General features: G+C 35.4%; 1 protein-coding gene across 5 annotated transcripts in view; it reads right to left on the bottom strand.

Annotated features, from left to right (window-relative positions):
* Positions 1 to 16,022, bottom strand: part of METTL25 (methyltransferase like 25) — a 66,125-nt gene that overhangs the window by 44,151 nt on the left and 5,952 nt on the right. For 4 of the 5 annotated variants that reach the window (XR_001553892.2, XM_015857441.2, XM_032443748.1 and 1 more), the window contains exons 2-5: positions 15,509 to 15,673; positions 11,393 to 11,493; positions 6,556 to 7,173; positions 3,925 to 4,069 (exon numbers count right to left, since the gene is read on the bottom strand). Coding sequence is in view for 4 of the 5 variants with exons in the window: in XM_015857441.2 (XP_015712927.1) it covers positions 3,925 to 4,069; positions 6,556 to 7,173; positions 11,393 to 11,493; positions 15,509 to 15,673 (1,029 nt within the window). In the remaining variant the exon portion in view is untranslated. The remainder of the gene's footprint in view (positions 1 to 3,924; positions 4,070 to 6,555; positions 7,174 to 11,392; positions 11,494 to 15,508; positions 15,674 to 16,022) is intronic. The other variant, XM_032443754.1, reaches the window with a different exon arrangement.

Here is a 16,022-nt window from a genome sequence, read left to right as displayed (position 1 = left end):
AGGAAGGAAGGAAGGAAGGAAGGAAGGAAGGAAGGAAGGAAGGAAGGAAGGAAGGAAGGAAGGAAGGAAGGAAGGAAGGAAGGAAGGAAGAATTTAGCTAATTTGTAGATATTTAGAAGGATATACTGTATGCCAACTGCTAAATCCAAGACTATGGCATCCGTTCTCATCCATTTCGCTCCCAACATATTCACAGCAGGACCAACAGCACACTGAATCGAGCAATTTTATATTTTTGCTATTTTTAGAATGTAAGAGAAATACAAGCTATTAGTTCTCAACTCCTCAGGAAAAAAAATAGCCTTCCAGTATCCAGCATGAACCAATAGTCTGCCAAAACTAGCTTAGTAATATTTTCTTGATATTTTGTCAACTTAAAATCTCAGACTTTTAAAAGCTATGTTAGGCATTGAAACAGGTAAGTTTTCTTCCCATGTGTATCAGTTAATCCCATTTAATAAAAAGTGAGAAATCAATTTTTCATTGGCCTCAAACAAGACTGACTTTGGTATTAAATAAAACACAACTGCCAAGCAATGTACAGCACATTTTTTTCAACTTATGGCAACTGTCAGTCCACAGCAGCTTTTGTGTGGGCTGGCACATCTGCTTTAACTAGGCTTACAAGAACAACCATCTGCATTTGTGTTAAATAAAAGGAAGCATAAAAGATGGAAAATGTGCTACTTTGGTAGTGCTGGGGATAAGTGTTTTCTCTGATGCAGAACATGACAGGCAGAGGTTTGAGGCAGACACTCTCAACCTTCTTTACAGTAAACACCTCAAGATAAACCAGGCAAAAGCTTAATATATATATAAAATCAAGAACTTACTTACATACCTAAAACAGAAAATCCTCAAAGCTACTAAGTCAAGATAAAAACAAGTATAAAATGATTTATAACAGAATGTCCCACAGTGGCCCCACAGACAAACCCTCTCATATTGGATTGATTTCAAACAATTGTGACTTCCTCTGTTCCAGTAAATTCTTCACAATTAATTTGGTCTGCTTCTTAGGAAGTTCTTCTGTCTGTCACCACAGAGTCCTAGCTCTAAGTCTGCATCCTAATACTCTCACATAAGGCCTGCATTAGCTTCCCTGGCAGAGCTAGTGGAAGTGAAGCACTACCTACAGTACATAGACCACACAGGCAATCTGGAAATACACAAGTCCAAGAGACCAGATGGGATGCATGTCAAGAGCTACGGGAAATCACTGATGTCACAAGAAGGCCACACTATCATCTTTGAACAATCACATCCATTAAGGGAGGTTCTTGATGACGGGAAAAAGGTCACACTCAGTCTAACTTCAGTTCTCAGGAAGATTATGGAACAAATCGTGGAACAAGGAGACTGAGAACAGCTGAGGGTTCAACATGAATCAGCAGTGTGTCCTGACAGACAACAAAACAAACTGTGTTTAGGTTGAATTAAACGGCACAGCAAGCTGGTTGAATTAAACAGCACAGCAAGCTGGTCAAAAGAGGTCATTCTCCAGCAGGTGGTCTATAACATGGGTAGAAAACTAACAGTATTTCAGTGCTTACCAGAGTAATCAACAGGTTCAGAGACGTGAATATTTGCTTTCTTTAGCACTTGAGAGACCATCTAGAGTTTCTTTGGGCTCTTCAGACCCTTGCTAGAATGAGTTCAGTTGGGACTACAGGGCTGCAGAGAAGAAGGAAGAACTACCTTCAGTTTTCTCCTACCCAATGGAAAGGAAAAGGTTAAACCAGACTTTTTCTGGAGTTGCACAGTGGAAGGACACGATCCACTTAACATGAGAACCTCAGAAAAAAAAAACTTGGTGGTAAGGATAGTCAAACAGTGGAATGGGACACTGAATCACTGTTGGTCCTTGTATCGTTACCCCTCCACTGCACATTCACCAACAACTCATATATTATATGTCCCCTACAGGAGAATATGGCAACAACATTTTAATAATGCCAACAGTAATAGTGAAAAAAATATATATATTCTTTAGTATTATTCTAACTTCAGTGTTCTTTCCCCCAAAAAGAATACTGTGATTTCCTTTTCCTCTGCATAAAGAGTTCTTTAAGAGTAATTTGCATCCACCAAGTAAAGAAAAACCCAACAGCTAAAAATTCCAATGCACAGTTTGATTTCATTTCCATACCATTATAAAACTTCGTGCACATCTGTTTCTTTGAACTTTGAATGGGCTATCACATCTGATGCTTTGGTTGTGTCTGAGTAGCAATATTTAGCAGAGCTTTACGTAATGATCTGGAAAAAGTAATCATTCAACAAGTAGAGCAGGAAGATGTAACCTCATTGCAAAAACAAGAAACTACCAAATGTTTGAGACACACAAACTGAATGAAGAGTGTCAAAAAAGTTCATCACTTTTTAAAACTTTAATGTAAAGGAACTGTGTTTTACTAATTGCATTTCTAGAATTCAAATACAGTAAAATAAATTTCAATTGTATCCTTTCCTTTTTTTTTTTTTTTTTTTTTTCCAAATGGTAATTTGGAGCATTGTGATATAATTGAAATTAATAAAGTCCAAAAAACTTTATAAACTGCAGCAGATCCATACTGTGAAACGTATGTAAAAAGATTACTAAAACAAGAAACAGCTAGCATGCGTTGCAGTCAACCCATGGCTAGACCTTAGCTTGCTGATCAGCCAACTGTTACAGAATAGCAGCTGAGCTCCTCCTGCCTTTCCGTCCATAGAGTTCCCTGAGACAGATGAAATAAACCTTGCCAGACAACCTCTTCCCAAATTTGGTTGATATGCTTATCAGTTTCGTCTTCAGCAGATGGCCATTTAGACAGCTTAGCTATATTACACTTGTTTGCTCAGAAAAGCCAGCTACTTCATGCTTTTCATTGTGGATCAAAAACAAATGAGCTAAACAGAAATGAAGATGTTAATTCACTTGTAAATCTATACAGTGTTTAAAGTAGGTATAGAAGGTGCTGTAGAAAATCCTAGAGAAAAGAGAGCATTGGATAATGAAGCAGAAAGTGATGTGACAGGATTTAGCTGTAGCTTAAATCCTTTTTTATTATCTTATACTTGAACACTTTTGTGTTGATATGCAGGAAGTATTAAATCAAACAGAAAAGAGTACTTCTGTTAGCAATGACTCCATCCCTGTTGACTGCAGGGACAGCAGACAACAAAAGAAGCACAAGATCTCCATGCTAAACCAACTAATCCAGCAATTCCTTCTACCACAACAGGCATTCACTACATCTGTGCAAAGATCATCTGTAACCTTCTGTTGTCTGAAGGCTGCACAGAGAGAAAGCTAAAGAACTCGCTTTTCAAGTAAAGATATCTGTTTTTTATCAGAAATAATAATAAAGAAAAATTTGAAGGAAAATTCCCTTCTGGTGTGAATCTTCAAATAATTTTCAGCTTGTCTCACTGAGAAAAGCTATTAAACGCGTTGTTTCTTAACATTCTAAGATGTCAAAGCCCCAGAGCACAGCATTCAGATGAATGTCTTTTAGAGTACATTACAAGGACTTAATTCTGCTTATAGTTGTACATGTACAACTCAACATAAATGGATGCTGCACGCAGACAGCCAAAGGCAAAATCTGGTACAAAACATTTCAAAAGGATGAAAACACTGGCCAAAGAAGTCTGCACATTTTATGAGTGAAGTAATGGAATAAAACCAGCTGTATTCATAACCACATTAAAACATTCTGCATTAATGTCCCTAATTTCAGTAAGAATATTGGCAATATTGGCATAACAGGAAGGCTACAGGGCATCCAGGAGTGAATGACCCACATAGTATAATTAAAATAAGTACTAAACAAGCCATTGGAAAGGAAAAAAAAAAAAACATCAGGAGGTTATTAATTAAAAGGTATAATATTCTCAACATGCAAACTGGCAGCCACAAGTAGAGCTCAGAATAATTACCTTCTTGGTTTTCATACTGTTCTGACAACAGATGGTAGCAGCAGCCTACACTGCAAACTGCTTTGATTTCAGGCTTGGCAGTAAAAATTCGTAGTGTGTTTGCAGCAAGGTCACCACATGTATGCAGACCCACCATTATACAGTCCTAAGAAGACAGAAGAAAAAAAAAGCACAATATAAAGCATCTCCCTGTGCAACTGAAAGAGTGTGAATAACAACAAAAGCCAAACCCCAAACATACTGTAAAGGCTTATTCATCTATGAGGTTTAAACATACAACTCCATGACATCCCCAGGTGTTCTGTTCCAGAATCTTTCTAGGCATAAGAAAAGCACTCCAGATCTAAGAAAATACAGCATTTATGACCTTTATGAGGAACCAGACTGCTCCGTATTTTGTTCATCTATGGAGCTTTGTATCTCTATACATTATCTCTAAGAGGAAGCAAAAGCTCAGGACTGTGAGCAGCCGCCAGTTAACTGCATGGGAGGGAACATCTGCGAGACAACTGGACACCAGCCATTTTCTCCTAGCTTTCCTGTCATAATTTTTACTACCACTGCTACTTCCTTTTCTTACTTCAGATTGACTACTGTAACACAGTCAGTTGGACCGATCTGTGGCATTTCTGCTACTCTGAATTGCTGAAAACAAAATCACTTCCTAAATAAAAAATTAACTTAAAGTGCAGGCCCTTCTTCATCTGCTTTGTTACTTCCAGAACTGTAGCTGTACTGTGGTGTGCCTACGACAGTAGATTCAATAACAGATCAGCATTTTCTTCCCTAAAGTAAAGAAGTTCAGATACTCTGTTCTTCTGTCCATTTTAATTTCTGGTTTTCTTCTTCCCCAGTTTCCTATTCCCTTCTATTTCACCATCCAAATTACCCCTCTTCTCACTGTTCAGAACAAGACTTTTCCAGCACTGGGACTGGGATGGTGCTTATTGCTGTGAATTCCAACATTCTGTTGTGGGAACCTTTCTGATTCTATGGATTTATTTATTTATTTATTGTTCTGTATTACTTTGTGTCTGTATAATACACATTTGTGTGAAACTCTACAAACCCCCTTTTCTTCCTGGCTTTTTCTTTTTCACTCTGTGATACTTCTCTGTCTACTTGCCCTCTCCTTGTCTTAGCATCCAGAATTTTTTGGAGGCAAAAGTTCAGATCCAGTTCAGCTTAGTTTTTAAAGACATTTTTTCCTGTTTGTCAGCTCCAGCTCACCAGTTCACAAAGCTTTTTTTACACACAAAATAGAGCAGAACAATATTGATGTCTGGAGGCTAATGGAAGATACTGCTCTTGCAAAAGCAGCATTTAAACTGCTGCATTAGAGAGGTTCTTTCAGAGGAAAGTGAGTGGAAGATGCCTACCGCATGCCATCCATTCCATATCCAGGAAACACATTACAATGTTCAGAATCTCTGAACAATATGAGTGTGATCTGTCTGGTTCAGGCACGCTCCCGGACCATCCCCGACTTCAGTGAGGTTACCTAGGTGTAACTGAAAACACTTTCTGGACCATTGGCATCAGTCCAGTAAAATTTGTATCTTATCGTGTCTTGGGCTACAAACAAACACACATTTCCACACCCACATTTCATCAGCAGTTCAAACACATTTCAGGACTTCATAAACCAGTAAATTTTACCCATCCCACTTTTTTTTTTCCCCCCAGTTTAGAAAAAAAATGAGGAAAAGAATCACAGTTTATGGTTAAAATAATAAATGTAAATGTTTGTAAGACTATTTGCAAAACAATATTTCTAAAACTTCCAAAAATATTTTAAAGCCATTTTAATGACTGTATAAAGTATTTTAATTATGCACATTCATCAAGCGTAGCGTGCAGTCCGACTTTTTCTTTTTTTAACCACAATAAAGTTTTTACTTCTTCCAGTTAAGTTTTTTTAAAGACAGGTGGTGATGGAGAATTTTTTCTGTCTTAGAAATCATACAAAATACATACTAAGAGGATGTAAAATTTAAATGTGCAAATGTAAAGGCAGATGCTTTACCTACTGTTGAGAGAGGTATGATAATTAGGTATTTAAAGAGTAATTAACATAAACATGTAGTCCTAAATTAGAAATGAAATACACATTTGAATATATGAATGCATACAAGTTTTCATCTTTCCAAAAAAGACTGACTATATCTACTCAATCAACATATGTCAGCTCAGGCACAGCTTCTAGACTTGCATCACTGTCTTTGGGCAGTTGAGTTTGGACTTGCATGTATAGACATATATCCTGACAGCTAGCAGATTACTAAGTACTAAGTAACATGGAAAGGCCAAAATATAAAAAGCACTGTTTAAATATATGGCTCATTATAAACTCGTTATGTTGAGTACTGTACTCAATAAATTACATCATGCCTTCAGAGTTTTACTGCAATTATAAAAATATAAAACTACAAGAAATTTCAGGAAAACTGAAATTCCAGTGCTTAAGATATTTGCCTCCCTGGTAAATAAAAAACTCTTTGTAACAATTAGAGGTTATCTATTCACAATGGTAAAATACTAGAATATACTCATATGTATGCTGTTAATTTTGACATGTGACCAGCAATATAAAGACAAAGCAAAATATATTTCAAATATTAATGATATAACCTCTAAATCTGTTATGATGTCACTGAGTTCTGTTTCCGCGCTGATGTAGGAGGTCAGTGGAAAATAAAGGTTTGATTCTCTTGACTTGCTCGCTTTAGCCTTGATAAATGCCATCTTTCTTTGTGCTTTTTCCTCTTCACAGATTTCCCCATAGTTACAGCGGGATGAAGAAAAAACATCTACAGCATCAGCAGGCAGAACATTGAGAACAGCAAGAGCCTCTTCAGAAAGCTTGCTCTCGTCAGACTGTGCCTGTGCCAAATTGATTTCAGTTTGTTTGCTGGTCTCAGATATAGCTACTTCTGTGAAAACACAAGAAGGAACTGAGTCTTGGGTACTCTCTTGATCCTGACTTTGAAGAGTGCTGTTATTATTTAAGGGTTTTTCATTGATGGCTTTACATTTAACTTCATTTTTCATTGGCTTTTCCAACCTCTGGGTTTCAGAATTGGCTCTTGCTCGACTCTGATAAGTTTTCCAGTGTTTCTTCAATTTCCTGTTCCTTTCATGAGCGCCGTTAGTATTGGTTTTCGATGAATCGATTCCATAAACTTTTAAGTTATATTGCATAGACAAAAATGAACTCAGGTAGCCCTTTCCAGAACCTATATCAATCACCTTGGTAATGGAGAAAAAGGAAAAAAAGAAAAAGAAAAGAAAAAAAAAAGCAAAAAAAAAAAAAAAAGCACCATATTAATGAGCAAGAAGACACATTTCAATTAAATGCAAAATATTCCCTTAAAAAACTAAGCATAGATTTCATAATCACTTTATCAGTTATCCCTTTTACTTTACTTAATCTGCTTTCTGGTGCACCTCCTGACTTCAAAAAACAGAATTAAGTCAAAACTGATTTCCTCTAGAAAACAGACAGTGCAATGCTTATGCACTGCACATGTCCTGACTCTTCTGGAAAATACTTTCAGTGTGTATTTTGATATAGAACTTCCTTCTGTTAAAGAAAATAACTGTAAATCACCAACACTATAACTTGCCCTTGCCAAATGGGGTTAAAATACAGAGTTAGGAAGGGAAGTGTTCATATGACGTTTAGACACTTAGGAGACAGCTAAACTAAGCATACAGAAAAAAAACAGATCTTCAGATTCAGTGCTTAACGTAATCAATTCAGACACGAACTAAAGAAAGACATGCCATATTAATACTGCCTCTTATGTCAGAACACTTATTTATGCTTGTTGCTTTTTTTTTTTTTTTTTTTTTTTTTTTTTGTTAAAGTAATCCATACAAATCTGTGTAACAGAAGGATGGTTTTGTAATAAAACAAAGGGCCTGATATGTCACATGTGCTTTCCATTGCCAGTTCTGGAGGAAGGTGTGAATAGGAATGATAACTAAGTGAAAGTTAAGTTTCTCTCCCAGCTGATAGCATGAGATACTTCAAGTGACATTTCTTTAAGGGAAGGAAATCAGAACATTCACTTCCATTCAGTTATGAACCAAAAGTCATATTGAACAATTACAAGGACTTTGTTTGTAGATGTTCCTGGAAAAGATTAACTTGAGAATGTTTTTCATGTCTTGTTCTTGGTCTGTTGAACATTCATAAGAAAGTTTAGATCGACTGTATAAGTGCAAATGCCAGCATATACTACAGGTATCCATCTTAAACACAACTGCATATGTTTTGACTAGGTAGGAATATGCAGTACAGAAATATCCTGACAGAAGTGAAAAAAAACTACTATCATCTATTCTAAGAATATAAAAGATTTGTACAGTCATGGAATTAGGAAGAAAAGATTAAACAAATGGCACTATAGACTTATTATGCAGAATATACACATCTACACTTCCACAAGGCATTTTAACTACTTCTGTGAAGTCAGTATTTGGACAGAGAATTAGTGAATACTCCTGACTCACACATTTGATCTCTAGTGGTTATAGAGACCAACTGTTGTGTCTTTAAGACTTTTTTCAGCTGTTTACAAGTGAAAAGGATCACAGAACAGTTTGTGTTGGAATGGACCTTAAAGATCACCCAAGTGCCCTGCCAAAGGCAGAGAACAGACCAATAGATAAGGCTGCTGAAAGCCTTGCCCAAACTGGTCCTGAGCAATTCTTGGCATAGGACATCTATTCTCAGGAAAAAATAACATATTGTTTAATTAGCACTGGGAGATCAGTTCTGAAACGAGCAAATTTTGACTAAAAATGTGACGATCTTGTGCTAAACAAACAGAGTGGATAAAATAAATCCTTGTTTTGCCTTCCCTTGATGACATAAGGAAAGGTAATCAGTAACCCACAGCAGATCTGCCAAGCATGAACATTTAAAATGAAATTTCCATGATATAATGCACACCAAAGGTCCTGTCCATAGTGAGTTGGGTACTATGTTTAAATGCATTTTCTGGCATCACAGTCAAGAACTCCATACGCCTCACAACATTTCCCAGCTCCAAATCACAAATGTAATGGACGGTGAATGCAGAATTATATCATACTTGCAACTTTTGTTGGACATGCTGCAATTTCCAAGGAAAACTTTCACAAATGCATTAAAGAAAACAAATGTGCAATTAAGTAAAGAATTACTACTGGCTTCTTTTCACAGTATAATCAAGAACTTCTTTCTAAAAAGTTCCACTTGTATGAGGACAATGATGCTTTAGAGGGGCAGTAAACAAATGAAAAAAACCTTTAATTAATTTGCTTTATTGTTTTGATTTAAATCATTAATCTCAAAGTAATTACAGTAGTAATAGAATTTTTGCTTTTATTTTCATTTTTACTATTTATTTTAGTATACTGTAAAATACCACAAGAGGACAATATGCTCTACTGCCCATTATACATCATGGTACGAAGGTGAAACGTAGGGCATTTTTCAATCCATCAGTGATCTGTAATATCTGAAAGAAACACCCTGAGGACACGTGCTATTGTAAAACGTGTGTTGTGTTTTTAATTAAATGCTATATACATTTTGTTTTGCCGAGTAGGACAGAAAAAAAATCAATAAAGAAAACACTCTCCTAAAACTTTACAATTCTTACATTGTTTTAAGTTGAAAGGTAACCAAAACAATAGAAGTTGCTTTTTAATAACTGAGAAGGAGGCTTTTCTGTTTTTGGTTTTTTTTTTCTCTTTTTTAACATGTACTGGAAAGCTCTTTTCATATATTAGGGATTTGTAACTTTGAACAAATAAATTCTCTCACAGTATATGACTAAAATGGAAAAAAAGTTAATATAAAGCAGTCAGCATTTCATATTCAGAGATATATTGCAACCATATTTTTCATTAAAAGATACGTTTTTTTCAAAAAATAAACAGAAAATAATCCTAAAGATACTTCAAGTCATCTGATAAAAGTGCTTAATCACAGGCTGAAATTGTAGTGTATTGACAGATACTTAATAATTGTTAGTTTGAGATTTTATTAGTAACCAGCTACATCGAGACTTAGGTGAGGTCATTAAGGTGGCTCTACTTTTTCACTCTCTGATTATGGCTTTTTCTTTCCTCTCATTCATGAATCTCTTGGGAAGTATTTAGAATCAAAATGAAAATGCTATATGAAACACCACCAATTCATCTTCCAGCAAATGCAGAGAACATTTGGTAACGCATTATGTGCAAACTACACTTTTCTAAAACTTTTTCAGTACATGAAAGTCTTCAGCACTTGAACAGCCGACATCTGCCTGAAGCAAAAGGTAAGCAAGGCAAAAAATATGCTAATGAATAGGAGAATTTACTTTTGTGCATCTGTTACTAGTGCATTTTCACCGTTTATAGAGTTGAACAACTTTATGGTTGCTCAGGGCATCCACATTTGTCATTGTGGCTGGCTCCTGACGGAGCTACTGGAGAGACTTCATTCCATCTCTGAATGACCGCAGATGCTCACAGATTGCGACTCATCCAGCAATAGTTGGCCTTAGATGCAGTTCTCTGTTTACTTGAGATTCCCAGTTGTAATGAGGAGATTGCCTAGAACTTTGCCCTCTGCAGCTGCTCCTTACACAACAGACAAGTCAGAGGTCAGAGTTTTGATCTTCAGTTTCTAAGGACACTGGAGACCTGACCCAAATCTACGAAGAATACTTCATCAGAACATATTGCTTACATTATCTGAAATAAACTCAGCCTGAGCAAATAACATGTGTCTAACACATACAATGTGAAATATGGTACCGAAAAAAGTCAAGTGTTGTGATGCTTGTGTTTTGCCAAGAGGCCCATTAGTAAACATCTACATGGTTTTCATGCAGCAGTGACTTAGTGAACTATGCAATCCCAATGACATTAAGAAAAGGGTAAGTTACAGTTGCATTTGGGGAGAAATCCTACAATTCTTCACCATCCAAGGATGAACTTGCCATCTGATGCATGTACTTTCAAAATTCCTCGGATTATCTGCATTTTTCCCTATGTGATATTTTTCCCTATGTGGTACTCCTGTGTGTCTCACACGTAAAGACTGAAGTTTTGCCCTCCTACTGATGCCTAAAGTAAATTGCCAGCAATAGAAGGCAGCAAGTGAAACAAGGCAGTGCCTGTACATAGAAAAAAGTAGTGCAATTTTTAGCTAATCAATATACAGAGGGCAAAAGAATTTCTTACTTCTTTTTTGAGTCATAAAATGACTGTGGCTCTCTTAAAAGCAGTTCCTTGAGAACAACACATTTATAAGCAAAACTGCCCTTCAGCTTGCCCTTAAAGGCTTTCCTTTATCTATTATATATAATATATAGAAAAAAAATCAAAGCAGAAGAGGAAAAATATCAAAATGTGGTATTTGAAGAGAGTAAAGATAATAATTCGGAAGCTACACAATAACATACATTAAGAAATGCTTTCTTACCTGTTTTAAACCACAATACTTTGCTATTTTGTCTACCAACTCTGACATTGCTTGTACTTCATGCGATTTCTTATTATTCATAAACTCATCAGTTTTGATACCTGTATTAGATTAAGAAAATATATACACATTGACACAATCTATAATAATAAACATTTATGATCAATTAGAATAATTTCCAGTCTAAAAGTATCTCTAAGTACTTGTTATACTTTAAGGGCAGTACTTTTTCATTAAAGCACTAAGCAGTGACAAGACTAAACTCTGAATGTCAGATAAATTTAAACAAATCAACACTTATAAAATAGTACTTTTAGTTTTTTAAAAAACTATATCTAACACCTGACCAGATATTAGTCACAAACTATTATCAAAAACCTATTTTCTTTTACTTTTTCATTTATATATATATATGTATATATATATATATATATAACTGCTATATGTTTTCAGAAGAAAATGACTTAAAATATGTTAGAGATGAAATCAACCTCTACCACCAGCTTACATCTCTACATACCTCCAACTAAGGGGTAGCTCAGAAGCAGCTCCCTTGTGAGAAACCTTATGAGTTAAATTGATAGTGATTTTTGTAAGTGTAGGTAAAGGTAGAAGAAAGAGGACTGCTACTGGTGAGCATGTTCTTAGAAAACAAAAGAGATTAATATTTTCCCCTTTTTTGGTTTTTGCACAGTATGTGTTCATCTGTCCAAAATCTGATCATTAGGCAAAATCTATGTTCATTCCTTGATCAGACCATGCTGGGAACAGAGCCAGGAGCATTACTTATTTAAAAGAGAGTGGGGAATTGCACTGAGCTCATGAGAAACCTAATGTTTTCTCTATTTCTTGAAAACCCACAGGATCTCTCAATTTCTCAAACATCTGTTTTTTTTATAATAAACTGCTATGACAATTAAAAATCTAACGACTGACAAAAGAAAACAATAGCCTAAAATATTCTTAAGCAAAAAAGAACAAAACAAAACAAAAAACAAAGAAACAAATATTTTGCTGAAGTGTTCACTAAAGATTCTCATGTGCTTTAAAATGGTGAAGAGCTCTGTGGCCTCCCAAAAACTCTTAATTCGTTAACTATTTCAAGTGAACAAAAAAAGAATAGAAAAAAAAATAAACGTTTTTTTTCACTTCTCTTTGAACTTTTTGGATAAGCTCAATACAAAAAAAAAAAAAAAAAAAAAAAAGAAGCAGGAGGAGAAAATGAAGAAACAGTTATTAAATATTTTTAAAGAAATGGAAGATTTATTTGCCTGGTCTCCAAAGCAGCGCCTTCACTCTAAGCCATCGTCACATATCACACCTTCTATCCTTTGCTATAATACAAGATCAAATGACTGACATGGTAATACTCTGCAGCAGAATTTCAAACAGTACTTAAGCCAAAGCATTTAAAATGCCAGGGGTAAATCCAGAAACAAGACCCAACTTAATGGAACTGAGATTCCAGGTAAAAAAAAAATAAAATAGTGTGCTCACACCTACACATATATTTATAACCTTAGTTACTAAAGTTTATAAATTATTTTTAGACCTATGTTTTACACTGCCTAGATTTCAGTGCATGGCAAATTTCACTGCTTGCAGAAGATTACTTTAGTAAGTTTTATTTTTGCTGGGTTTTCTGCTAAATGTTGACTGCGACAGCTTTTTGTTTGTCTGTTTTTAAATTACTTTGACAAACAAGCAGACATAGGTCAATCTAATAGGAAAAGAAAATGTCTATTTGAAGTCTGGTTTAGATGCTCAAAACATCCTTTTGTGACATAAGAAGAAAGCGAGGCTCAAATACTTTACAGAAGTACACTGGATGTCATAGAGTAAAGGAAAGCTTAATGTACTGAAATGTTGCTTGTTTATATTGTGAACCCAAGCATAAGCAAATGTTTTCCAATTGAAAAACTGCTTTAACTCTACAGTGCTAATTGTACCTACATCTTAAGTTATGACGTAGATCAAGTGAGGGGACACTGCCTTTCATATATGCCTAATGCAGATCTTCCAGATCTTTTATACCCTTGCTATCTGTGGAAATTTAGATATACCGGGTTAAAAAGAATTTCTCGGTCCACTTATAATTTACAACACTATCTATACAGAAGTTACAGCATTGTAATTTATCTTCATCAGCCAAGACTGGCAGGGACTGGGATGACCATATGCTAAAAATCATTGAAACAGTCCATGTAATTTAAAGATTGATTAATAATTATTGCATGACTATTACACAGGGCATAAATATGTCGAAAAGGAAGAAAGTACTATTATTTCAATATTCTAGCAAGCCTCTCTTCTTATATAAGGTACATAAGAGAAATTGTCCTTACTGGCTTGCTCTTCTTGGGCCAGGTTCTTCTGGATCCTTGTGCTCAACACAAGTAACCCAGTGGGGCACTGAGGGCCACAGGGAACTTCATTAGGAAGGAATGGAAAAACCACTTCACATTCAGACTACACTTAAATTTTGGAACTAAACTTTTCAAGTAATCATTCTAAGTAAGAATAGTACTATGTCTGCATCAATATGCTGAAAAAGTTAAAGAACTATGCAAGCACTTAATTTATGCATGTAAGTTAATTTAACTGATACTTTGCCAGTTCAACACAAAAGTTTTGAATTATAATACCATTGTATTAGTTCAGAACAGTAGAACATTTTGTTTTCTCAGTGAAGTACCATTAGAATTACCCCGATCCCAGCTACCCAACAAAGCAGAAGTCCTTCAAGACACAAAACAAAATAATTAGCAATTGCTTCATTTTATGTTTCATTCTGTATGAGAAAAAGATGAAAAGAATCCTTGTATTTTTGCTTGAGAGAGCTAATCCAAGCATGAACTCAAGTACATGCATAACAAGGAAGAACGACAGAATTACTGAAAATTAAGCAGAACACAGAATGAGAACATAATGAAAATGCTAATAGCCAAAAAGTAATCAAGAGAAAAGCAGCACACAGCTGTCAAACAAGGAATAAAGGCTTCAGGTGGAAAAATAGCAGAAGGAAAGAAGTCAGGAATTAAACTTACAGCAAGATCAATGCACAACAAACCATTAAGACTATTTTAGCTACTTCAGTAATTCTAAAGAAATCTAAAACTGGGGACACAAATATGAAAAATGGCAAAATTGGAAAGAGAAGACTGCTGTAGAAAATAGGTGAGATGCCTAATGTATCTAATGTTACTATCACTTAGAATGGGAAACATCAGAGGCATTTTAATTTATTACAGAGAAAAAACACACTAGAAAGCAAAGGCTCTGTCTCTAAAAATATAATGAGAAATCTGAATGATGGTGACAAACCTATGACTGAGGATTCCATAAAGAACAGATGCAGCGAAAATGACAGCAGTCAAAGCACAAATATAAGTTCATCATCCAAAACAAACAAACAAGCAAAAAAATTATAAGGAAGACTTCCAATGTAAAGATACCATCTTGAGAGTTTTCAGACTCTTCAAATACAGAAAAATGAAACTGCTCTAGTTTTAGGACACATATTTGGTACTGGCCCAAAAAATACATAATGAATATAATCAGTTATTTTGAAATACCAGACACTTACTGGGCCATATTCAGTTAAACGCCCATGCACACGTTTAACAATTAACAAAAGTTGTGCAGAAAAAAACAGCACCTGAAGAAGTATGGCTGCCTGACTTCAGGTCAGACTTAAAACAAACAAACAAACAAACCACAAAAAAACCCCAAACAAACAGTAGTAGCACTGATAAATTGTGTTGCTGTGGGAGAAGGAAAACAAAGGGAATTAACAAGATATTTCATCTGTATGTGAAATAATGAAGCACCTGATTGCCTATCTCAACCCCTTCGAAACAGGGAGAATCAAGGAAAGTCTGAATGCTGCCTCCCCTCTGCTGAAATTTAAGCACAAGAAGCCACTTTCTAAAAAAACAACAATAAAGAAATTATCTAAGAACAAATGATATTTGAAGTTGAGAAGCATGTAGGAAGGAGATGAATGTAAGAACAACAGCAACAAAAAAGAAACCCACAGAAAACCACCCTCTGGAACAACAACTCTGCAGATCCTGTAGTGAGAGAATAAAAACTGAAATATAAATGCAAATATACCACTTGCTCCTTGGCTTTCTCCTCTCAGCGCTTCAAGTACCTCTTCTAATGGAGTACACACTCCAAGGTTAGGCAAAGAATAATGCCTGGCAGCCAGGGCAAATAAGTGTACATTGATAAGCTTCTTGGAGTTTTCACAAAACACATCAGAAAATGTGTCGTCATCTGTATGGAAAAGAAGAAATTTCTATCAGAAATGCTTAACACCCCTGCAGCAGTCTTCTCATAGAACCAAAAGCAATAAATACATGGTAACAGACAGAAGTAACAATTTATTTTGCGTGCAAAAATTTGCTTTTATTCTACACTTATTTTTCTCCCCTTTCCAAGTGCAAGTCAAGATTTGCTCTCAGCCGAACTAGTGCAAATGTGGAAAACTATTATTTTAGCAGAGCTATTTTAATATAGCCAACAAGATAATTCAGTAAACATTATCACTTCTGTTTACAAACGTGCTCATTATGCTTTTCCTAGTTATCTCCATTTGACAATATATATACTATTAGATATTATT

The sequence above is a fragment of the Coturnix japonica genome, chromosome 1 (genome assembly GCF_001577835.2).
Source record: "Coturnix japonica isolate 7356 chromosome 1, Coturnix japonica 2.1, whole genome shotgun sequence".
Taxonomy (NCBI): Eukaryota; Metazoa; Chordata; class Aves; order Galliformes; family Phasianidae; genus Coturnix; species Coturnix japonica.
This window is presented reverse-complemented; position numbering and strand designations above follow the sequence as displayed.